This window comes from Balaenoptera musculus, chromosome 19 (genome assembly GCF_009873245.2).
Source record: "Balaenoptera musculus isolate JJ_BM4_2016_0621 chromosome 19, mBalMus1.pri.v3, whole genome shotgun sequence".
Taxonomy (NCBI): domain Eukaryota; kingdom Metazoa; phylum Chordata; class Mammalia; order Artiodactyla; family Balaenopteridae; genus Balaenoptera; species Balaenoptera musculus.
The window spans coordinates 8,846,576-8,871,732 of NC_045803.1; the positions used below are offsets into that span (position 1 = coordinate 8,846,576).

Sequence of the window (25,157 nt, forward strand, 5' to 3'; positions counted from 1 at the left end):
CACCCCAATCAGATCCCCTCGAGTTTGTTTACTAGTCGATACCCATTCCCGCCCCCAGGCAACCACGAAACTGCTGTCTCCATAGGTTTTCAGTGCGCAATTTCTAAGGAATGAATTCCCCGTCTAAGTCGTTCCACGGTTCAGACTTCTTGGCCGATCAGCACGCCCCCACCTCTCACCCCGGGCCATTGCTCCTCCCGGTTTCCTTCTGTCCGGCAGCACAGCTCAGGACATAGCCCGATCCACAGATGGTTCAGGGTTTGCTTAAAGAAAGGCGGAGCAGATCGCGTCCCGCTTTGTGCTTCTGCAGCCCCACATCTTCCCAACCCACTGCCAGGCAGGTCTCGGTGGCCCCTCGGGAGCACGGGGGACTGCCTCGCTGGGCCCCACGACGCTGCGAGGGCGGCCCCTGCTCTCACCGCCCCCCCTCCATCGCGGGAGGCTGCAGCTCAGCGTGGCCCGCGCGGAGCCGGAGTTCCCCATGCTGCGTCCGAACGACGCTCTCCAGGAACAATGGCCGGAGCTGCCCGACTCTTGGCCTCGGTGTGTGGGTCGTAGGGGGGGCCGGCCCCTCCCCCCCCCCGCAGCTCCTTTCCCGCTGCGCCTTCACACTCTCCCGCCTTCAACCGCCCTCCTCCCAAAATGGCGACCAACCGCCTCCTTTCCCGCCAGCCACTGGTCACCTGACCACGCCAAGCCACGCCCCTCGCGTGGCCCCCGCCCCTCAGAGGCGGCCGAATAGCCTCAGAGAATGCGCGGCCGGGCGGCACGCGCCGGGAGCCCGGGCGGCGCGAGGCGCGCGCGCGAGGACTCTCTGGGCGGTGCGAGCGACCCGTGGCCACGCCCGCGCGCCCGCGCTGCGGGTGAGCGGGGCGCCCCGGGAGCGGGCCCGGCTGCGCGTGCGCGCCTGGCCGGCCGGCGGGCAGCGCCGGGGAGGCGGGGGCCGCTGGGAGGCCCGCAAGGCGCGAGGCCCGGCGTGCGAGCCCCCGGGGTCGGGTAAAACCCGGTTGCTGATGCCCCTGCCCCCCTCCCCTTCCTCCCTATCCCGCCCTTTCCCGCCCCTTCCTCATTCTTCAACCCCTCCCCCCTTTTAAAATCTAATTAGTTTATATTTCTTATTTAGGGGGGGCCCAATCTCCCTTTCGAGGGGCGCAGCAGGCGCGGCGGGTGCCCCTCGCACCGCGTCACGCACGCACCTTCTGCATCCGCACAGCCCCTTCCCCCTTGGAGAAGACTCTCCTCAGAGGCCCCTGGCCCACTTTTCTTTCCTACCCCGCTCTCCCCGGGCCCCAACTGCCCCCTCGCAGCTTCCCAGCTCGCGCCGCGGGCCCTACCCGACCTCCGCACTTTCTGCATCTCGGCCTTGCATTCGCCCTCCGCTTTCTAGGCCCCTGGTGCTAAAATCTCCTTTCCTCCTGAAGAACCCCCCCCCCTTTAGGGGACCCAGATTTGTTTCCTTTTAGGATCTTCCAGCAAAACCAAAAAGCCCTCCCAGACTCCTTGATTACGCCCCTCCCCCTCCTTTTAGGAGCTTCCTCTAGCAAAAAAATTATTTTTTCTTTCCCAGATTTCTCCTCCATTGAGGATCACTTTCCAGCAAAAATTCTTTCTTCCCACCAAGAGTCCCCCTGTTTGGAAAAATCTTTCCACTGATAACAAACCAACTCAGTCCTTCCGTTTTCTCTCTCGTCTAATATTTATTTTTCCAACCCTCTTCCCCAACTCTCCATCGAAAACCCCTTTTCATCACCAGTTCCACCCCAATTAGGCTTCTCCCAGCAAAGCTCTCCAGGTTCCTTCCCAAGGGAGGAAAAATAAAGAAAGAAAAAAATAACTCCTTTAACAACAAAATCCCTTTTCCTACCTAGATCTCCCCAGTTCAGTATTGCTTTCTTCTTTCTTCCAAAAATTGCCAATCTCCCCCAATTTCACACCTGTGCCCTTGCTTCTTTGGGGACCCAAGTTCTGACTGCCCCTGCCTTTCCACCACCTGCTTTCAGGGCAAAAGAAGTTGGATGAGTGTCCCGAATTTATTATCCAGCATTCCAGGAGGAAATATCTAATGGTCTGTCACCTGAACCCCCTTCCCTGCGGGACCTAAACTGGGCCCTCCTGTTCCCTCGAGATTCTTTCACTCACTCGCACTTCTCCTGGTGAGTTTCCTCCCTTTGCGCTTGTCCGAGGACATCCACTTTGTCAGCTGGATTCCTTTCTTTCTCAGAAGGGTTTCCCGTCAATCCAAGGGTCTCTGTACCAATGGTGAAACCATTAGAAGTTGCTACTTTGGGAGGTCAGATGAGGAAAAGGGTTATTTATTGTACACGTTGACTGCTCTGTAGGAATGCAGACATTTATTAGATTGGTGTATGTTTTATCATTTATTGCAAAGAAACCCTTTTTTTTTTTCTCTAGCTCAGCAACTTAGATACCTACAGGGGATGGGCAGGTAAAGGCCCAGACTGTGGCGAACCTAAGATTGTGTTCCCCATCTAAGCGATGCCAGCCAGTGGAAATGGCCAAATGGAAATGTCAGGGCAGTGTTGCCAGAACTTTTACTTTCTTTTTTTCTTTTTCCAGAAGAAACCAGAACACTGTCTTTATGTGAAGCTTTTTGATCTTTAAATGTTGACAACCAATTTAATAAGTATTTAAAGACCTTTATTTAAATATAAGTATTTAATATATTTATTTAAATTATTTAAATTATTAAATTTTTAAATATTTAATTAAATATTTAAATTAAATATTTGATTTTAAAATTATTAAATATTAAATTAAATTATTTAAATTATTAAAAGTATTTAAATATAAGTATTTAAAGACCTTATTAAAGACCACACCAAGGTGTGGGACCTTGCAAAACATGTTACTGGCCACCAGTTTGGAATTTTGGGTTTAGGTTAGACACATACACACACCTATTTGGGCCCATGCGTACATGCTGGACTTTTTCTCTTCAGAGCAGCAGTTCTCAGACTTTTTTATCTTAGGACCCCTTTACGCTTAAAAATTATTGAAGACCTCAGGGTATTTTTGTGCATGTGAACTGTATCTGCTGATATTTGCTGTATTAAAAGTTTAAACATAAATTTTTTAAAATTAATTCATTTAAAAATAGCAATAGTAAACCCATTATATATTAACAATTGACATTTTTATTAAAAAACTATATTTCAGAAGATAAATTTAGCGAGAATAGTGGCATCGTTTTACTTTTTTTGGGGGGGCTGCGTTGGGTCTTTGTTGCTGCACGCGGGCTTTCTGTAGTTACGGCGAGCGGGGGCTACTCTTCATTGCAGTGAACAGGCTTCTCATTGTGGTGGCTTCTCTTGTTGCAGAGCACGGGCTCTAGGCGCGTGGGCTTCTGTAGTTGTGGTGCACGGGCCTAGTTGCTCTGCGGCATGTGGGATCTTCCCAGACCAGGGCTCGAACCCGTGTCCCCTGCATTGGCAGGCGGATTCTTAACCACTGTGCCACCAGGGAAGTCCCCGTTTTACATTTTTAGAGTCATCTGGAGTCTTATATCTGCTTCTGCATTCAGCCTTTTGAGATAAGTCCTGTAGCCCCTGGAAAGTTTCACTGAATAGGAAGGGCAGATAACATCTAAATATTATTATGAAAATAGTTTTGACCTCACAGACTCCCTGAAAGACTCTCGAGGACCCCAGGGGTCCTCTCATTGTCCTCATTATGAAAATGTCTATTCTAGATTTTAACGATTATCTGCATTTTCTGGTAGGAAGAGCTTGTGGAGTGAGAAACTTTGATGTCTCTTTTCCTCGTTTAGTTAATTCTGTGTAAGAAGTCTCTCTGGCAAGTGCAGTCATAGCCTTCTGATTCCTCTATGTCATTCTGTTTTCCAGCATAATCTTTACACCTGCTTTTTAAATGAGCGATCAGAGGAAATGAGTTAAACTTATGGTTAAAATTATATATTGGTTACATGGCTAGAGGAGGAGTTTTCCTTGGTTGTTCAACTGAAGAATGTAAGTGCAGAGTATAGGGCAGGAATCCCAGCGTCAAGCGTGGAATCACTGCACAGTGAGTGGTTAAGGGTGAGGGCTTTGAAGTCACACTTCCCAGGGTTGAATGCTAACCTTGATTTGGGACAAGTTACTTAACTTCTGTGGACTTGATTCACCTCATCCATAAAATAGGGTTAATAATATAGTTTATGCCTCAAAGGGATGTTGTGGGAATTAAATGAAGTGATATATAAGTGATTGCAGTAATGCTTGGAACATGATAAAGCTTTGGTAAATGTTTGCTGCTATTCTTAGTATTATGATGGTGGTTATTATGGGGGCCAGGCCGGAAGGTAAGTGGGGACTGTGGGACCTGGAGGCCATTGCCCCATCCAGAGATGGCCGTTGTCCCTCACTCTATCCTATTATTACCTATCCGGGAATATCAAATCTAATCATTTTCAAGAGAAGCCAGAAATTCATATCTCTAGGTGTAATCTCCCCATTAAAAAAAATGTTGATGACTGATCCAATTTTTATTTATTTTTTGGGTATTCAGGCAATCTGATCCCATTTTTTTTCCTTTTCTTTTTTTTTTTGATCCAATTTTTAAAAACACTGTGTAGGTTAAACAAAACAAGCCTGTAGTTTACAACGTTTGGAGTGGGAAAATAAGGAAAGAATTGGCGTCGGCGGGGTAAAAGCTGCAAGTCTCTCCTACCTCCCAGCTCCGAACAACCTGATGTTACTGAGACATGATCACTGTCTCCCTGGTAACACTGATGCAGAGAGAGGAAGAGAAGGTGGCTCTTGGTGGGGAGGGGGAGGTGGCAAAGCTGACACACCAACAGGTTAGGGCTTCTCAAAGAGGAAGAGAGGTGGCCCAATGGAATCCTGTCACTCATAAGGAAAGGGATGCTGAGAGCCTTCTTTGATCAGAGTTCTGTGACCAGCAAGATGCTCTAAGAAGTATAGACACATAAGGCAGAGTCAGAGTCATCCTAGAGCTTATAGTCCGGGGGAAAATAGAAGAACCTGAAAGATAATTAAATTTTGAAGCCATTCAGGATGAGTGTTACGTGGATTGTCAGACAAGTGCTTATCAGAGTTCAGAGGAGGGAGAAATAATCTCAGACTTAGTTATGTTGGGAGTATTCTCTGCAGTAGAGGGGGCGTTTCGATCTGATTTGGAAGCGTTTCATTTGGTAAAGCCGAGTAAAGAGAAGGTGGTCAAGGGAGACGGCACAAATCAGTGTCATAAATTCAGGGGCTGGGCAGGGCATATAGATGAGTGGGATGGGCAGGTGTGAGAGGTTAGGGAGTGGTGAGGACTGTGGCAAACTGGAGAGTGCATGCTGTGTCTAAAGGCAGCTGTGGCTTCTCAGCTCCAGCCAGTTGTCGCTTTGTGGACTCAGTGTTGACAGAGCATCAGATATTTTCCCCCAGGTTTTTCAATAGAAGTTGGACAACCTTATTTTCAATGCAGTGTCCCAGGTAGTAGCCACAAGCCACTTGTAGCTAACTTAATTAAAATTAAATAAAATAAAGAACTTAGTCTGTCAGTTGCACCAGCTGCATTTCTAGCTGCTCATTAGCTGCATGTGCTGAGTGGCTATCATTGGACAATGCAGATTTAGAACATTTCCAGCAGTGCAGAAAGTTCTTTTGGATGGTGATACTCAGTCCAAAAAAACTCTGACAGATTTTTCAACTTGATAACTAATTGAAAAATATTGAAATTTACTGCCGGCTGAGTAAAACATTTTTATAGAACAGGTAGATAATGAAATTGTTCTCTCCCTTCCCTCCAAACAAGGCCTCAGTAAATATTATTTTCCTAATTGTGGATTTATGGCTGCGGTCTAGAATCGTATGGTGGGTTACTTTCCCAAGAGGTTGTAGCATTTCACAGGAGAATCTGTTTCTCCTCCTACCCCACCAGTCATGGAATGATAGGCCTTTTTTAAAAGAAAAATAAAATTGCTTTGGATCCCCAGTGTTGACTTAAATTGTTTTTTAAACTATTAAACAAGGCCTAAGTGATGATAAAATGAGGCACAAGTTCCTAAAGCTTACAGCTCTTGTGCCACCATAAAGCCAAAGTCAATTTGCAAATCAAATAGAAACAAAGCAACCAAACTAATGAAACTCAAATTACGAACATTAATTTAATGAGAGGGATGCTATTTGGCTGGAATTTAACTGCTTCCTTGAAACAAATACTTTGCAGACTGCCACACCGGGCCCTTTTGAGTTTAGCAGGCCCTGTGGTATCTCAGATCTCCCGTCCCTTTTTTCAGTTTGAACTGCAGCAAAACCTCCACTTGTACCATGATGTCCGCTGGCTTTAGTTGAGCCCAAAAGCATTATCATGAGCTAAATCCACCTCTGTCCTCTTCTCATTAGCCTGCAGCAATTAAAGCAGTCCTAGTCAGCAGCGTTAGTGGCATTAGTGCAATTATAAACATACCCCGGGCATTGAAACCAAATGGTAGTATTACTGGGTTATAAAGTGGTAATCCAATAATCCAGATATACAGATTTTCTTGTTTTAGATTGTTCTCAAAACGAAAGCACAAAATTACAAAATTCTTGGAAAGAGTAGTTGGACGCTTGGGAATGTCTCCAGGGGACCAGAAACCCTGCCCTACAGGGACTAGCGGGGAGCTCTGTGCATAGAAGGTGCTAAAACTTGTCGAATTGAATTTATCTGTTGACAGAACAAGAGCAAGTTCAATATTGGTTGAGCGAGGGGTTGCTTTACTATCTGGAAAAGGATGTAAATATCAAATCCCAGCCTTTGGACTTCTGGCGTGCCTGCCTGAGGTTGTAACCGGACCAGTTTGTTCTCTGGACTGTAGGAATATGTTGGAAGGAAGGCGATTCGGCATTGGGGAAATCACGGCATAATCCTGTCTCCCACCCCGCCCCCATCGGCACCTTTTGTGTTTTCTAGTATAATTGGTGCACTGCAGTCTACAGATTAATTTATAGGGAATCAGTGTTGTGCAGCGGGTAAGAACACAAGCTCTAAAGTCAAAATATCTGGGTTTAAGATCTGGTTCAACTACCTGTTAGGTGTGTGACTGTGGACAAATGATTTACCCTCTCAGGGTCCCTTTTCTTCTCTGCCAAGTGGGAGTAATGATAGAACCGACCTCGGGGTCGTTGTGAGGGGTGAGTGAATTAAGGCACGAAGAGCACTTGGTGTGATACCTGACAAGGAGAAAATGCTTACAGTTTTACTTTATGAGATGTTGCTTTATGTTACTTTTAAATAATGCTTTATGTTTTATATTATCTGCTTGTTTTTATAGTTGGGAGGTGAAGGAGATGGGTTCTTTTCCCCTTGGAGTGCTGGGAGCACTTTATAGCAGCACTGTAGAAGAAACTTTGGAATTGGCAGAGAAATTCACTTTGCCTTAAAATATAAACTTCTGTCGTCCACATTCCCGTGTCTGCAATTTAGAATCCCCAGAAGCTCTGAGCATGCTGAGGTGGCTCAGACCTCTTTGTGGCCACACCTGAACTCACATACTGCTCTCTACTGTCTTTATTTATTCTGTTTACTCTGAGTTGTCAGGGTTTCGATGCAGAAAGAATGATTTGGTCACCAGGTGCTGCCCTGGACCCACTGGGGGTTACTTACAGTGTGGCGTATGCATTGATTTACCTTTCTGAATCCCTCAGATTCTGAATTCTGAAACTCACTTGGGTCCCGGAGTTCTGGTACAGGATTTCAGATGTGCACTGAACTTTAATTTGAGCGCCCTCAGTAGGCTACTTACACAGGCACACAGGTGGACACATAATGTGACACTCAGACGTTGCGCTTGCAGCTATTCTATTACATTGCAACATGAAAGGTTTAAAAACAATTGAAACCTATGGCCTAGGAAATTAGCCCAAACTCCAGTTATTCTAGGATCCACTCGATTTATCAGTGAGTCGTCAAGCGTTTATTAAATGTCTAGCTATGGACAGAATTACGCGTGATAGCCCCAAATGGAAACAACCCAAATACTCATCAACAGATGAATGGATGAAGAAAATGTGTTCTATCCACACAGTGGAATAGTGTTCATCCATAAAAGGGAATAAAGTGATGATATGTGCCCCAAGGGGGGGTTCAAACTCGAAAATGCTATGCTTAGTGAAAGCAGCCAGACAGAAAAGGCTGCATATTGTTTGATGCCATTTATATGAAATGGATGGCCCTCTCCATACTTTGCATACGTCATAATTTTTTGTTGAAAAACTGGACATTTTGAATATTATAATATGGTGACTCTGGGAATCAGATTCTCCCCCGCACCTCCACCCCAGGCTTTGCTGTTGTCCACTGTGGGTTGTAATTGTTTGTTCGTTTAGTGACTTCTCTAGGCTATTTTTATAAAGACTGTATTTTTTGTTATGCGTGGTCAGTGAAGACTCTCTTCTGAGATTTGACCGAGATTTCCTTAAGTGTCCAAAGAGGCATTTGACAGAGATTTCCTTAAAAGTCCAAAGCAAAACAAACAAACAAACCCCACATCAAACAACTCACAGTCTCTGCCGTTGAGATCTGGGTGAGTGTTGGGACAGGCCTTCAGCATTCAGCAGGCAGCTTACAGCTTACGTTGGGTCTTCACTGCTGTGCGCAGGCTTTCTCTAGTTGCGGCGAGCGGGGGTTACTCTTCGTTGCAGTGCACAGGCCATTGCGGTGGCTTCTCTTGTTGTGGAGCACGGGCTCTAGGCACGTGGGCTTCAGTAGTTGTGGCATGCGGGCTCAGCAGTTGCGGCGCACGGGCTTAGTTGCTCCGCAACGTGTGAGATCTTCCCGGACCAGGGATCGAACCCGTGTCCCCTGCATTGGCAGGCGGACTACTAACCACTGCGCCACCAGGGAAGTCCAACAGCTCTTTGCTTCTTATTGCTGGATAATATCCCATTGTATGATGTACCGCAGTTTGTTTATCCATTCTTCTGTTGAGAGACATCTTGGTCGCTTCCAGTTTTTGGCAGTTATGAATAAAGCTGCTATAACCATTTGTGTGGACATAAGTTTTCAGCTCATTGGGGTGGATACCTAGAAGTGCGATGGCTGGATGGTATGGTAAGGCCCTGTTTATGTTTAGCTTTGTAAGAAACTGCCAGTGTGGAACCCTTTCAGAGCCCTTGTTCCCCAAAGCATCTCACTCTCCAGCTTTCCTCCCTGGCTTTCAGTGCTGTCTGTTGTCGGCCTCAATTAATATCCTTTGCCCCAGGCTGCAGTGACTGGTTGACTGCCTTGAATGTTTTTGACAAATGCCCTCCCCATGGCCACTCTCTGCTCTGAGCAAGTTCTGAGTTACACACAACTCAGAAGGCAACTCACAAAGGCAACACCTTTTCATTAGACCTTCAGGAGCTATTTGACAGGTCAGGACAGACAGCCTCAGTTCTCTGAGAACAAGGTCCTGTCTGCTCCCTCCCACACCAGGAACCCACAAGAGAAGGTGAGTGCTGTCTTCAGAATCACTGCTGAGCTGGAGAGTGGAGAAGCGGGGGTGGGGGGGTTCATTCACCTTTCTCTTGATAAGTGTTTATACTTGGTTGCTGTAAACCTTGACTATTTTCCACAGTTCAGACAAGGTAGATTTTTTTTCACTGTTTCTATGCTGGCATGGGTGGGAAGTTTTTAAATTATTAATGCAATCTTTTTACCCTTATAGGTCTTTTCAGATAGTCTGTTTCCTCTTGAGTCAGTTTTGGTAATTTATATCTTTCTAGAAATCTGTCCGTTGTTCTCTGAGTTGCCTAATTTGTTGGCATGCAGTTGTTTATAGTATTCCTTTACAATCCTTTTAATTTTGTAAGATCATGAGTGATGTCCCTTCTTTAATTTCTGATTTAAATATTTTGAATCTTTTCTCTCTCTCTTTTTCTTTTTAGGATAAATTCTACTAGTTTACATGTTACATAGTTTATTCCTTTTCTCTTGCGGTTACACTTAGATTCTTTTAGTGTGAATACTTTAAGTATGAAGTTAATCTTCGTCTTTCTTTTTTTTTTTACTAAATGATTCAAAACCTGTGGTAGTCTTTGAGCCAAAGTCTACAAGGTACAGTCTTATGCCTTGTCTGGAAAAGTCTGTGTAGACTCTTGAATGCTGGTTTTCCTGTGCGTTGAGTTCTGCGCTGACTCCTGCCTTTCCTCAGTCTGCAGGTGGGGGTAGTCCTTGTCTTCTAGCCTCGTGTCTGTTGAGAAGTTGTAAATGATCTGCCTCGTCTTCCTGGTAGTTTTTAGGGTTTTCTCTTGGTCTTTAGGGTTCTGCAGTTCTGCTTGTGTGTCGAGGAGTGAATTCATTTTTATTTGTCCTGCTCTGGCCTTGCAGTGCTTGGTCATGAGTAACCATATACCTTCAAGAATCATATCTTTAAGTCTGGAGTCCTGTGTTTCCGCAGTTCTGGAAATCCCTCCACCATTCTCTCTAAGATACCATGTCTCCTCCATCCTCTCCTCTTCCCTTTCAGGACCCCTTTTAGGCATATGTTGGACTTTTGCATTTGCTTCTTCATTTGTATTTTCCATTTGTTTCTCTCTCTGCACTGAATTCTGGGGGGGAAATTATCTTCAGATTGCTCTGCCCGTTCATTATTTGTCTCTTCAGCACTGTTTAATCTGCTGTTTAATCCTCCCAGTGAGTTTTTAATTTAAAAGTCTTTCATTTCTAGAAGTTTCATTTGTTTCTTTTTTTTTTTTAAATACAATTTTCTTTTTGTTTTTGTTTGTTTGTTTGTTTGTTTATGGCTGTGTTGGGTCTTCGTTTCTGCGTGAGGGCTTTCTCTAGTTGTGGCAAGCGGGGGCCACTCCTCATCGCGGTGTGCGGGCCTCTCACCATCATGGCCTCTCTTGTTGGCGGAGCACAGGCTCCAGAAACACAGGCTCAGCAATCGTGGCTCACGGGCTCAGCCGCTCCGCGGCACGTGGGATCCCCCCAGACCAGGGCTCGAACCCATGTCCCCCACACTGTCAGGCAGACTCTCAACCACTGCGCCACCAGCGAAGCCCTCATTTGTTTCTTTTAAAAAATGTCCTTGCTCCTTGTGTCCTCTTCTTTTCTCTGCTAGGTTTTGTTGTCTCTCGTCCTATTTTTAACTAGTTCTTATGATGCTTTTCAAGGCTTGTGTGCAGTGTTTTTCTTTCATTTATTTAGTTTTCCTGTGGATGGCTTGGTTCTTCCAGGGTCCCAGGTCTCCCTTTCCTGTGAACTCAAGTCCCTGTTTCCTTTTCCATGTGTCTGTTACAACCTCAGGTCCCAGCCTCCAGGGCAGTGCTCTTTAAGAGAAATATAATATGAGCCATGTATATAATTTAAAATTTGCAAATAGCCACATTAAAAAATAAAGAGGTAGATGAAATTAATTTTAATAACATATTACATTTAAGCCAGTAGATCCAAAATATTATCATTGCAACATGTAATCAATATGAAAATGAATTATTTTTGGTACTAAGTCTTCCAAATCCAGTGTATTTGACACTCACAGCAGGTCTCAGTTCGGGGCCACATTTCAAGTGTGTCATCACCACATGTGACTGGTGGCCGCCATATTGGATGACAGTTCCAGGCCCTGTATTGGAGTCTGACTTTCCCCTTGGGCCAACTTGTGCTCGCACCTGTGGCTTTGAGTTTCCTCATTGTTGCTGGCACTTGGGGTCTTACCTGTCTCTTGAGCTTGACTCTGTATTAAAAATGGTCTTTTCTCATATCTCTATGTGTTTAGAGTTGGAGAAGGAGGTCAGTTTAGTCCACCATGTTGCCAAAATCCTTTCATTTATTCCTTACAACAATCTTTTTTTTTCTTCTTTTTTTTAAAAAATTTTTATTGGAGTATAGTTGATTTACAATGTTGTGTTAGTTTCAGGTGTACAGCAAAGTGAATCAGTTATACATATACATATATCAACTCTTTTTTGAGATTCTTTTCCCATATAGGCCATTACAGAGTATTGAGTAGAGTTCCCTGTGCTATACAGTAGGCTCTCATTAGTTATCTATTTTATATATAGCAGTGTGTATGTCAATCCCAATCTCACAATTTATCCCTCCCCCCCCACCATCCCCTGGTAACCATAAATTTGTTTTCTATATCCATGACTCTACTTCCATTTTATAAATAAGTTCATTTGTACCCCCCCCTTTTTTTTAGATTCCACATATAAGTGATATCATATGATATTTGTCTTTCTGTGTCTGACTTACTTCACTCATTTTGACAATCTCTAGGTCCATCCATGTTGCTGCAAATGGCATTATTTTGTTCTTTTTTATTGCTGAGTGATATTCCATTGTATATATGTACCACATCTTCTTTATCCATTCCTCTGTTGATGGACATTTAGGTTGCTTTTTCCTTACAACAATCTTATGATGGAGGTACTCTTACGCTCAATTTACAGCTGAGGAAACTAGGGCTCATGGAGCTTAAGTGACTTGCCCAAGGTCATGTGGCTGTTAAGTGGCCGAGAACAAACCCCCATACAGGTCTGTTTGAATTCCAAGTCCACGCTCTATCCACCATGCGTGTTGCTATCTCTTAATTGTGATTCCTCCTCGTTCATTCTCAGGAATTAGACACCACCAAGAGCTCTCTCCTCCCTGACTCCTTACACAGCCTTGCTTGTCTAGAGAGTAGCTCTTGGCCGAGACCTGGTAGTGGAGAGCCATGGACCAGTGCAGCCTGGGGGACAAGGGCACCCTTCCATCCGAGATGCACCTCCCTTCGTTTCCCGAGAGCCAGGCGCTCAAGTGCAGCGACACCCTCAACCGGGATCTGGGGCCCGGCTCACGAGACCTGCTGTACGACGGCCTGAGCCGCTTGGACCTGGACCCCAGCCTCCCGATGCCCGACGCGCCCAGCGAGATGCTGGAGGACAACTTGGATGCCCTGTCCCTGTCTTCAGGGAAGGACGGTGGCTCCGTGAAGCTGCTGGAGGAGCGCGCAGATCCAGAATCCCAGACTTCCTTACGAGGTGAGGCTGTCCAGCCGGGTCCCCCGCCTGGCGGGCTGTTTCGGCGCTCCTGTGGCTGGTGAGGGGTTGAGTGTACCCGGAACGGTTAAGAGCATTTTTCTCTTCCACGGGCGAATAGGGAACAGTCACTTTCTTCCTACTTGGAAATTGTTCCTAACTTCCTAGTCAAGGAAACTGAACACTGATCCTGGGGAATAACGTTGAGAAACTTGGATGTTTGGGGGTATCCTAATCTTGTGTGTGGTGTGGGCAGACCTTTGAGTTGATGGGACACTTTCCCATCCATCACCACAGCTCAGAGGCTCCTTCCGCGTGTCCAGAATGACCCAGTATCCTGTCCACCTGCTCCTTGGTTGTCTAACCTTCCTAAGCCTCATTGTCGCCATCTGTAAAGTGGGGGACAGTAATACCCACTCTGCTTCCCCCCCAGAGTGACAGCAGTAAGAAGTGAAAGTAAAAGCACTTTGCAGGCTGTGAAGCACTGGACAGATGGTAGTGATTTTTACCAATACTGTTAGAATACCTTCCGACAGCCCATTGATGCAGTTCTAAGTCTTTCTCTTCCGCAGCGGAGGAGCAAAGGGAGAACTAATGGAATAGTCAGAGACCTTGGTTAAATCACCTTTTGGTTTACCTTCAGGCTTCCGCCATAGGATAAATTTGATTTTTGTTTTTAACCCACTTCATGGGTTCTTGGGTAAGTTGCTTAGGCGAGTTGACTAAGAGCTCTTTGATATTTATAATCACACCACACGCGTGGAAGGCCACATCCGGAACAGCCCTGCAGAACAAATGTCAATGTTAATTGGGATCAGCCGCTCAAGAAATGTCCTGCATACTCGCTGGAATGAAAAACTGCTGAGGCCCGCCCTCCACACGATGTAGACAAGCCATTAGCCTTGTCCCCGTGTTGGAACCATGGCTAAATGTGAAATCCTAGAAACCAAGGACATCCTTGGTATTGCAGGTGCTGGGCCAGGCCTGGCTACAGTAATTAAGGTTCTCAACCTGGACCACAGAAATTACCTAGAAATGCTGCTACGGTGAGTACGTGTGCGTTTTGCTGGGCAGAGAAACTGATTTTCACCAGATTTTCATATGGGTCTGTGCCCCCCAGCAAATGTTACAAAACATTAATCTAGTTCAGTTTTTCCTAATTTGTTTTAAACTTGAGGATTTTTTTTTTTTGGTTACCTTATTTAAAAAAATCCACTGAACGTTAAATTTTAACTCTTTACACTTCTCTAACTTAAATTCAGATTCATACAAATGGATATGCTTATATGTTTTAATTAGAAAAGTAATACATATTTATATAGAAAACTTAGAAAATAAAAGTAATAACAAGAAAAATCCCCACCATGGCTCCCACACGTGGATTTTTAAAAAACGTAGGTGAAGCCACTAGGATACACGTGGTTTTGCAGAGATGTATTAAGTGTCTAATTCATTTGACGTTTCTAAAACTTAGTGTGTCTGCTTTCTTATATGAAGGTAGACTATTCGATTGTCACTGTAATGGTTATCCCATTGTATTGTCAGACCCTATTCTTGCCTGATAGACTGTTACAGTGGATCTGTGAATAACTTTGACATTGAGTTTTCTCGTGGATGAGTACTTCGCACATATTCCTCCCTGTAGGCTTGCTGGTCGGAGAACACACACAGTTGTAGAGCTCGTGTACACGCTTTCTGGGAAGAGCAAGTGGCTTCCCGGGCCAGTGACTCAGTGTGCCTGTTTTTCAGTGTCCCTGCCAATTTTTTTGAAACCACGTTTTGTTTTCTAGTTTAACAGTTGCTTTAATGAGCATTTTATTTATTTATTTTTAGAGAAAAACTTCTGTTTATTTAGGCTGCGTTGGGTCTTCGTTGCTGCACGCGGGCTTTCTCTATTTGTGGCGAGCGGGGGCTACCCTTCGTTGCGGTGCACGGGCTTCTCATTGCGGTGGCTTCTCTTGTTGCGGAGCACGGGCTCTGGGCACGTGGGCTTCAGTAGTTGCGGCACGCGGGCTCAGTAGTTGTGGCTCACGGGCTTAGTTGCTCCACAGCACGTTGGGATCTTCCTGGACCAGGGCTCAAACCCGTGTCCCTTGCATTGGCAGGCGGATTCTTAATCACTGCGCCACCAGGGAAGTCCCTCCCTTTACCTTTTATTCATCAAATCTAGCTCTGCCCCTTGTAGCAAGACAGAAGCAATCTGTTCCCTCCTCCACATCCTGGCCCTTCAGCTACTTGAAGACATCTCCCTCTCCCACATGGACATTCCCAGCCCCTTCACCTGTTCCTCTGATGACGTGATTCATGGAAATACCTTTTATCATTTACCCAAGGAGTACAGAAACATGGAAAATTCAGATATACAGGAAGAGGAAAATTAAGTTGATCCATGATCCTACCAATCAATCCCATTCTGTTTGTTTTCTATTCAAATTTATTTTTCCCTTTTAAAGACTAGATCATTCTGTTTTACAGCAGTCTGCTTGTTAGTGGCACAGCACTTAGTGGTACAGCATGAACATCCTTTCACGTCATCAGATATTTTCCTGCAGTTTTATCTTAAATGCCTGCGCCATAGACCATTGAGACCAGAATGCAGTCACCCACCTGCCCTCGTGTCAGTTATTAGGTGGTTTCTCACATTTCACCAGGAAAAACAATGCTGCAGTTAACTCGCTTGCAGTTAACTGCAAGATCTCCATTAATTTGTACAGATCTACGTTAATTTCCTTAATTAAAAAACCCAGAGTGGAATTGGCTGGGAGAAAGGACTTAAACTTTTTAAGATTTTGCATTGTGCATTTCTGGCTTGCACTTGCAAGTGTGCTGTTGATGTTACGGTCATGAAGCCCCTGCCCGTCGTGTCACTGTGTCCTGGAAGCGCTCAGACTGTTGCTGTCCCCTCCCTTACCCCCCAAGTGAGGCCTCAAGATTGGGTGCTGCCCTGGAGGGGTGGCCTGACCAGGGTCCCTTCTCCCCTTCACCTGGTGCTAAACCTGGCCTTCTCTGCGAGTGAAGCTGCTGAAGTTGGGGTAAGGGTTCTTGGCCAACTCCCTGAGTCCGCTGTGGTCCGAGGGTGCTAGAGTGCTTCCGCCCGGGCTCCGATGTCCCCGGATGTCATAACCTGTGCTTTCTCCCTCTGTCTAGACCTGGGGCTAGGCGCGCTCAAGGTGCCCAAAGAGGCTGACGAAGGAGGCAGGGCCACGTCCAGGAGCACAAGGAAAGGGAAGCGGCAGCACAACTCCCCTCAGAACCCACTCCTGGACTGCAGCCTGTGTGGGAAGGTGTTCAGCAGCGCCAGTTCTCTCAGCAAGCACTACCTGACGCACAGCCAGGAGAGGAGACACGTGTGCAAAACCTGCAGCAAGGCCTTTAAGCGCCAGGACCACCTGTATGTAGGAGTCTGGTCAGGACATCTGTTCAGGGGGCTGCTGGGGGCTGGGCGTGTTCCTGGTTCTTTTGCATCCCCTCCCATCCACCTGCACCGCCCCCCACCGCCGGGTGTCCCAGGTGTGTGCGACCTGTGCTCCTCCCATGGCCAGTGTTTTGGGGGGCAGGGCTTACACTGCCCAGGACAGGCCGCCCTCCCCAGCCTCCAAATTCACTCCAGTGAGGAGAGCGCCGCTGCGATTTGCAGACAGGACCCTTGTGCTTTAAAAACACACTCCGGAGGCAATTTTGTCATGGAGGGAGTTGGGCTAACTCTGCAGAGAAATTTTCAGAGTCCCTGGTAGGTGTCTGAGCAAAACAGATATGCACTTCATGATGAATATGTGTTGGGATAACACCAGGGCGTGAGGGGTTCTGAAATGCCTGTTTCTAGAACATGGCAATGGAGTGTTCACTCTTTTTTTTTTCCTTTTTTAATTCCCCCTTTCTTTAATTCATTTTTTTTTAACTTGACTTTAAAAAGCAAAAAAAACAAAAAAACAAAAACAGAAACAAAAAAAAAGCAAGCTCAGTATAAGAGGAGCAGAATTCCGTTTGTTCTTCATGTCTTAGAAATGATAAGCTTTTCTTGCTGCTGAGGGAGGAGAGACAGACTTTCAAACTGAGAGACTTGTAAGTGGGCGAGGACGATCCCTTGCATTTTTACAGCTCGCCCAGCCTTTACTGAGGGCTTCGATGAATCCCGCTTTCATTTTATCCTCTCCCCTCTCCCCGTGAAGGATGGGAAATGATTTACTCCTGTCACAGGCTGGTAACAGTTAGGGCTGGAAAGTGGGTCTCCGGACCCCCTCTCTGCTGCTTCCCTCAGATGGAGGCCAAGGGTCCACATTTGGAAAAGGGTTTTATTATTTATTGGGCCACATTGATTAGAACCATCCGGAGTAGGATTGTTGGGAACCCAGAGGGTGATTTACCCATTTGTTTATATTTGTAATATATTAATGTAGATATAAGAATGATGTAAATATAATACATACTTGCATTCTTTTATATTTGCAGAAATTATAGGCAAATCTGGCTTTTTTTTTTTTTTTTTTTTTGCTGTGGGGCTCCCAGGTAGCTGTCTAGAGGAATCCTATGGGAAGGTGAAGACTCCTTTGTTCAAGGAAGGATCATCCCCAAGTTAGCATTTCCTCAAGTGCATTCTCAGAACTCTGGTTCTCTGGTTCTTGGGGATGCTAAAAGGGGCTATTTAAAAAAATGGTTTTGTGGGCAAACAAGTTTGAGAGACATGGAAAGTTAAACAGATATTTCTTTTTTTTTTTTTTTTAATTTTTTATTTATTTATTTATTTATTTTTAATTTATGGCTATGTTGGGTCTTCGTTTCTGTGCGAGGGCTTTCACTAGTTGTGGCAAGGGGGTGCCACTCTTCATCGCGGTGCACGGGCCTCTCACTATCGCGGCCTCTCTTGTTGCGGAGCACAGGCTCCAGACACGCAGGCTCAGTAATTGTGGCTCACGGGCCTAGCCGCTCCGCGGCATGTGGGATCCTCCCAGACCAGGGCTCGAACCCGTGTTCCCTGCATTAGCAGGCAGATTCTCAACCACTGCGCCACCAGGGAAGCCCTAAACAGATATTTCTTTATCTATTCTGTGGCTTTTCAGTTTGCTACTATGAACCTCCAAGAAGTAAACTGTTTTTTCAAAACTTATTTGCCAGCTGAGCCCAAGTCCTCAGGGAGCAACTCCGGAGACTGGTGTTCCTTAGGAACCCACTTTGGGGAACTCTGACTTGGCTCCCACTGATTTTTTTTAATCTCAGATTAGGGGTTTGCTTAAGGGTGAGGGAAAGAGCTCCCCCTTCCAGACGGCTTTTTTTTTAAATTTTTTTTTTAAGTACATTTTTTTTTAATTAATTAATTTATTATTAATTTTTGGCTGTGTTGGGTCTTCGCTTCTGTGTGAGGGCTTTCTCTAGTTGTGGCAAGCGGGGGCCACTCTTCATCGCGGTGCGCGGGCCTCTCACTATCGCGGCCTCTCTTGTTGCGGAGCACAGGCTCCAGACGCGCAGGCTCAGTAGTTGTGGCTCACGGGCCCAGTTGCTCCGCGGCATGTGGGATCTTCCCAGACCAGTGCTCGAACCCATGTCCCCTGCATTGGCAGGCGGACTCTAAACCACTGTGCCACCAGGGAAGCCCTCCAGACGGCTTTGACCGTAGCAGGGGTCTTTCCTCATAGGGTCTGAGCACAGTTTCTGAGTTGCGATGCTGCTGCCCCCTGGGGACACGCCTGAGGTCCTGCAGTGCGTGACCCACGCCGAGACACCCGCTAACCTCCTCCTCATGTGATTCCAGGACCGGGCACATGCTCACCCACCAGAAGACCAAGCCGTTTGTGTGCATCGAGCAGGGCTGCAGCAAGAGCTACTGCGACTACCGCTCCCTGCGCCGGCACTACGAGGTCCAGCACGGCCTGTGCATCCTCAAGGAGGCCCCGCCGGAGGAGGAGGCCTGCGGGAGCTCACCCCACGCGCACGAGGTGGCCAGCCAGCCCGCGCCTGCGAGCCTGTGGCCCCTGGCGCCCCCGGAAGCCCCATCCCCCAGCTCCCTCTTGCCCAGCCGAGACCTCCTGCGCTGTATCGTGAGCAGCATCGCGCACCAGAAGGTCCCTTCTCCCGGGCCAGCCCCGGGAGGGCCTTCAGACAGCCGCGAAGGGAGGAACACGGCCTGCTCCTGCCTGCCCGCATCGGGGTCCTCCTTCTGCGGCCCAGCCAGCACCCCGGCGGCCCCAGGAGCCCTGGGCACTGAGGTTCCCGAGGAGCCCCGGCCCCCACAGAAGGAGCCTGCCACTGACGTGTCCACAGCCGTCCACTCGCGGGCAGCGGAGGAGAGCGGCCCCGACCCAGCCGAGCCGGAGCCGCCGCTGCTCCAGCCCCCGTCATCCCTGGAGGGCTGGCCCGAGGGCGCTCCCCTGCCCCCCTGCCTGCCTCTGTTCCGTGGCCAGACTGTCCCCGCCAGTTCCCAGCCATCAGGCCACAGTTTCCAGTGGCTCTGGAACCTGTCGGGCTGCCCTAAGAGCAAAGGAAACAGTATGTTTGTCGTCCACAAGCCCTCTGCAGTGCCGTCCCGGGAGGGCTCCGAGCCTGGCCCCGGGCTCAGCAGCGACTCCCCTGCAGGGGAGCCCTCACCCAGCCGGGGCACCGGTCTGGAGGACACGCCGCCCTTCCCTCCCACGCTCCTGAAGGCACCGGGGGAGGCCTCGGGTGACCCCAGCTATGCCAGTACCAGCGGGGAAGATGACTCCTGGGCTTCCAAGAAGAGCAAGTTTGACTGCGACTCCTTCTCGTGGCAGAACCCTGGTGAGCCTGGCCCCCAGGACGGCCCGAAGTCCAGCGGCCTCCCGTCGGATGCCATGCCGCTCTTGCGGCAGCTGTTCCTGAAGTCTCAGGAGTCTCTGGTGAGCCACGAGCAGATGCAGGTGTTCCAGATGATCACCAAGTCCCAGCGGATCTTCTCCCACACCCAGGTGGCCGCCGCCTCCTCCCAGCTTCCCACGCCCGACAGCAAGCAAGTTGCCCTGAAGTCACTGCAGGGGCTGTGGCCGCAGCAGCCCCCGCCTATGGCGCCCACTGTTGACTCTCTCCATGCTGGCCCTGTGAACCCTGAGCCAGAGGGATCCCTAGCCCGCAGGAGAAGATCCACACCCGCTTTCCCCACAGAGGCCTCCCCCAGCAGCGTGAGCCAGGACACAAAGGGAAGAGCAAAAGTGGCTGCCACTCCACCTGCCCTCACAGCGTCGTCCCTGGACCCTCCCAGGAACCCAGACATCTCCTCTCTGCCCAAGCAGTTGAGATCCTCGAAAGGGACCTTGGACCTGGGGGACATCTTCTCCCCTGGGGGCCTGCGTCAGACCCAGTTAGGAGGGGAGGAGCCATCCAGAGCCCACCTCCCAGGGAAGCAGGCCCAGGCTGAGAATGGCACGGCTTCTGGGGCCACAAAAGGTGAAAAGGGCCCGGCCTGCTCCCGGGGCGGAGGCTACAGGCTCTTCTCTGGCAACTCCAGGGCCCAGCGCTTTTCAGGCTTCCGGAAGGAGAAGGTGAAAATGGATATGCGCTGTGCGGCTTCTCCAAGCCAGGTAGCCATGGCCTCCTTCTCGTCGTCGGCCGGGCCTCCAGCGGATCCCCCCTGGGACTCCAAGTCCAAGCTGACGATATTCAGCAGGATCCAGGTACCAGGGCCCTCTCACGGGACCTGACCATGCGGGAGGCAGAGTCTTGTCCTTACCTGTTTCCGTGTTTCTAACTTGTCCAGGCACCGTATTTAACCTCAGCAAATCCTCAGATGCAGTTTGTTTACAGAGGGGGGAATGAAGGTCCAGAGAAGTGACGGTTCCTCCCAACACCCTCTGCCTCGCAACACACACACACAAAACAGAACAGGGCTTTAGAGTTGTCAGAGACACTTTGTGTCATGTTTCTTCACTAAACTTTTTCTATTTGCTTTCTTTCTGCCTTTCGCTTCCTTTTGGATTTGCCTCCTTCACTTCTTCAGAGAATGTAAAGGCAGAGCTCCTTTGCCTTTGACATTCGTACGTGAAATGCTGTCTTTTCTGGTTGTGAATCACAGGTCCACAAGTCCGACTTGGCCCCTGCTGCAGCCTGGCGCCGGTCCGCCCTTGTGGAGCAGCTTGGGTCCTCCCACGTCGTGCCCACGAGGTCCTGGGCGCAGAGAGCTCGGCCCCGTGTCTTCGTGATGCTCTGAGGGCCAGCGTCCTTCCTGTCACACCACAGCTGCCTCCTCCTCTTTTTTTTTTTAACAGCTTTAATATTCACGTACCATCTAATTCACCGTTTTGAAGTGTACCATCCAGTGGTTTTTAGTATGTTTACAAGGTCATGCACCCATCGCCATTCTTTGCCAGAACACTTTCATCACCACAGAAAGGAACCCCACACCCTTGGTTGTCACCCGCAATCTCTCCATCCCTCCTAGCCCCTGGCAACCATGAATCTACCTTCTGTCTCCATGGATTTGCCTTTTCTGGACACTTCATGTGATTGGAATCATACGCTACATGGCCTTTTGTGTCTTTTGCTTCTTTCACTTAACATGATGTTCTCAAAGTTCATCTGTGTCGTAGCATGGATCAGAACTTCATTCCTTTTTATTGCTGAGTAATCTGTCCATTGTATGGATACACCATATTTTATTTATCCATTCATCAGTTGATAGATATTTGGGTTGTTTTCACTTCTTGGCCATTGTGATAACGCTGCTATGAACATTTGTGTACAGATTATTGTCTAGACATATGTTTTCATTTCTCTTGGGAAATACCTAGGAGGGGAATTGCTGGGCTATAGGGTAATTCTATTTGAGGAAGTGCCAGACTTTTCCAAAAAGCTGTGCTGCTTTATATTCCTACCCAGAGTGCATGAGGCCTGCAGTTGCTCTGCATCCTCGCCAACACTTGTTATCGTCCAGTGGTTTCTTTTCATTACGGCCACCTTGGTGGGAAATGAGAATCTTGTTATGGTTTAATTTGCATTTCCCCGATGGCTAATTCTGCTGAGCATCTTTTAATGTGTTTATTGGCCATTTGTATATCCTCTTTGGATAAGTGTCTTTTCAGAGTCTTTGCCCATTTTTAAATTGGGTTGTGTTTTTATTATTGAGCTGTGAGAGTTCATTATGTATTATAGATACATAAAGATACGTAGTCCCTTATCAGATACATGATTTGCAACTCTTTTCTCTTATTCTGTCTTTTCACTTCTTGATGATGTCCTTTGAAGCACAGAAGTTGTAAGTTTTGATGAAGTCCAATACGTTCTGTCTTTTGTTTGGTTTTGGAGTCATCCAAGAAACCACTGCCTACTCCAGGGTCACCAAGAATTACACCTGTGTTTTCTTCCAAGTCTTATAGTTTTCACTCTTGCATCTCATTTCTGATATGTTGGCTCAGATGTATTTTCATCTTCAGGGTGGAAGTATCTACCGGCTCCCCCACCCGATGAAGGAGGAGAACATGGCAGGTGGCTGGTAAGTTCAGAAGCCCCTCGGGAATCCTCTGGTGGCTTTGATGTGCTGGCCCTGGGTGAGCGAGCTCTGGATGCTTCACTCCTGAAGGGGCGAGCACCAGGCCACGGAGAATCGGGGGCATCGTCTCCATTTCTTAGGGTTCGTCCAGAGCTGTCAGGGGATCAGTGTTTGGGGACGGAGTCCCATTCTCCCTTTCTTCCCCACAGTCACCAGCACAGTGGTGGTCCCACAGACTGGGCAGAGCCAAGGAGCACTTACGTCTGCAAGAATTGCAGCCAGATGTTTTATACAGAGAAAGGGCTGAGCAGCCACATGTGTTTTCACAGCGACCAGTGGCCGTCACCTCGAGGGAAGCAGGAGCCGCAGGTGAAGGGGCACGAAGCTGCCACTCATCTCAGGACGGAGCCGTCCTCCTGCGGGGAGCCTGGCTGGGGGCCGGGAGTCAGGGCTGTGCTGCTCTGGAGGGGCCCCTTGCTCCCTACCTACTGTGTCTCTTAAAGGGCTGGCTCTTCTCTGGGTGTAGGTGTTTGGCATGGAGTTTTGCAAGCCACCAAGACAGGTGCTGAGGCCGGAGGGGGACAGGCAGAGTCCCCCGGGAGCCAGGAAGCCGTTGGACAACATGACCGCAGCCCCTTTGGTGGTCCCTGTGTCGGTGCCTGCGGCTCCAGCAAACCATCCCCCGGGGAGCAAGGTGGGTGCTGAAGGAAGTAGGTGCACTTCCTTCCAGCTGCTTTCCCCCTGCCAGTGGGAGCTGTGAGAAAAGCCCCCAAATCCTGGCTCCAGAAGAGCTTGGTTTGCGTGTTCATTCATCCGTTCAACCTCCAGTGAACTTCCTTTGTGTCTGGCCCTGTGCTGGGCAGGGTTGGGGACACTGCAGCGACCACAGCAGGCCTGCCCCTGTCCCCTGGGGCTCCCAGCCCAGCGGAGTAGATAGACCCATCCCCGGACACTGACGACCCAGAATGGGCCGGGCTGGGAGAGGGAGCTGTGGGAGCCCCGAGGGGGCACCAGAGACCCTGCCTGAGGAGGGGGTATCGGAGCTGAGATCTGGAGGAGGAGGAGGAGTGAGACGGGCAGAGAGGAGGGGAGACTGCATGGAGGTAAGGGAGAGTGTAGCGAGTCCAAGCCATCGTCTCTTCAGCCTGTGCTGGAAGACCCCACCTGGAGAAGTTCGTGCCGGACTCGGGGACGGGGTGCATGGAGCCCACTGTTTGTCTCGCAGGAGCTGCTGTCATTTTGAGGGGAACAGTTTTTCCTTTTGTCATGCTGTTGCATCCATCTGGCCCCCACACTTTAAGTGCCAGTCATTTTAACAACGGACATGAGTTTCCAAAATGGTCCGAGTGAGGGCCTCTCCTTGGGGGGTGTGGGTGCCTGAGAAGGCTCCAGTGTCAAGTGTCGCCCGGCTTAGGGTCTGGAGTCTGGCTCAGGCGTGGTGGCCCTGCTCGGCTTCCCGCGCGGAGGACTCTGGGCACGGCCATGCTGGGTGTGCGCCTGGCTGGTCAGTACCCTTTCCCACTCTCATGCCATCTTGAGGACTGAGCTGTGGGGCCAGTGGCCTCAGGTGACCCCCGTGGTTCTGAAGTCTCTTCTTCTCCAGGGACAGGGGAAGGACGGGGAAGAGAGAGACAGCAAGGAGAGCAGCCAACACAGGAAGCGGAGGAAGCTGCCCCGGCCCAAGGCACCGCTCGTCCCTCCTCCGCCCTCCACGTCCGGGGAGCCGGGCCCGGGGGGATGCCGCCAGAGCTGGCTGCGCTCGCCCGTGCTCCTGGTGGACCGCCTGCTGAAGGGACTGTCCTGGTGCCCTCCCTACACGCCGCCCCCGATGCTCAGCCCCATCCGGGAGGGCTCTGGGCTGTATTTCAACACCCTCTGTCCCACGTCTGCTCAGGCCCGTCCCGACAGGCTCGTCAGCACCATGCTTGGTGAGTGAGGTTGATCACCCCACGACGGGCCTGCGGGGGGCCAGACCCCACCCTCTGTAGAATCTGGTCCAGCCATTCTCTCTGGCCTACGCCTGGGTCTGGTCTGGGGGTCCCGTTGCTGTTCAGAACTATCCCAGGACTATCTGGGACCAGCAGCCTTCTAGGTGCTTATAATTTTGTAGCCAGAAAGAAAATAGACGCCATTTAGCCTAACCACCCTTCTGCCTGCCCTTTCGAGTAATTTTTTTTTTAATTTTTTTTATTTTTGGCTGTGTTGGGTCTTCGTTTCTGTGCGAGGGCTCTCTCCGGTTGTGGCAAGCGGGGGCCACTCTTCATCGCGGTGCGCGGGCCTCTCACCATCGCGGCCTCTCTTGTTGCGGAGCACAGGCTCCAGACGCGCAGGCTCAGTAGTTGTGGCTCACGGGCCCAGTTGCTCCGCGGCACGTGGGATCCTCCCAGACCAGGGCTCGAACCCGTGTCCCCTGCATTGGCAGGCAGATTCTCAACCACTGCGCCACCAGGGAAGCCCTCGAGTAATTTTTTAAACAGCTTTATTGAGATATAATTCACATGCCATATGAATCACCCATTTAAAGTGTACAGTGTTTTTTTAGTGTATCCTTAGAATTGTACACCCATCACACAATCTAATTCTAGAGCATTTTCATCACCTCAGAAGATTATTTCCACGAGCGGTTACACACAGGCCCTGTAGCCCCCAACTCCTCAGCCCTGGGCAACCACCAGTCTACCAACCTACTTTTTCTCTGGGTCTCCCTATTCTGGACATTTCATATAATTGGAATCATACTATATGTGACGTTCTGTGTCTAGTTTGTT

At 48.8% G+C, this 25,157-nt stretch overlaps 1 protein-coding gene across 1 annotated transcript in view; it reads left to right on the plus strand.

The window, feature by feature from the left end:
* Window positions 1-2,030: 2,030 nt before the first annotated feature.
* Window positions 2,031-25,157, plus strand: part of ZNF541 (zinc finger protein 541) — a 36,579-nt gene continuing 13,452 nt past the window's right edge. Inside the window, exons 1-8 of the mRNA XM_036834514.1 lie at window positions 2,031-2,153; window positions 12,558-12,962; window positions 16,107-16,350; window positions 18,706-20,578; window positions 22,334-22,392; window positions 22,599-22,758; window positions 22,916-23,089; window positions 23,993-24,317. Of these exons, the coding sequence (XP_036690409.1) occupies window positions 12,656-12,962; window positions 16,107-16,350; window positions 18,706-20,578; window positions 22,334-22,392; window positions 22,599-22,758; window positions 22,916-23,089; window positions 23,993-24,317 (3,142 nt within the window). The 5' untranslated portion in view covers window positions 2,031-2,153; window positions 12,558-12,655. The remainder of the gene's footprint in view (window positions 2,154-12,557; window positions 12,963-16,106; window positions 16,351-18,705; window positions 20,579-22,333; window positions 22,393-22,598; window positions 22,759-22,915; window positions 23,090-23,992; window positions 24,318-25,157) is intronic.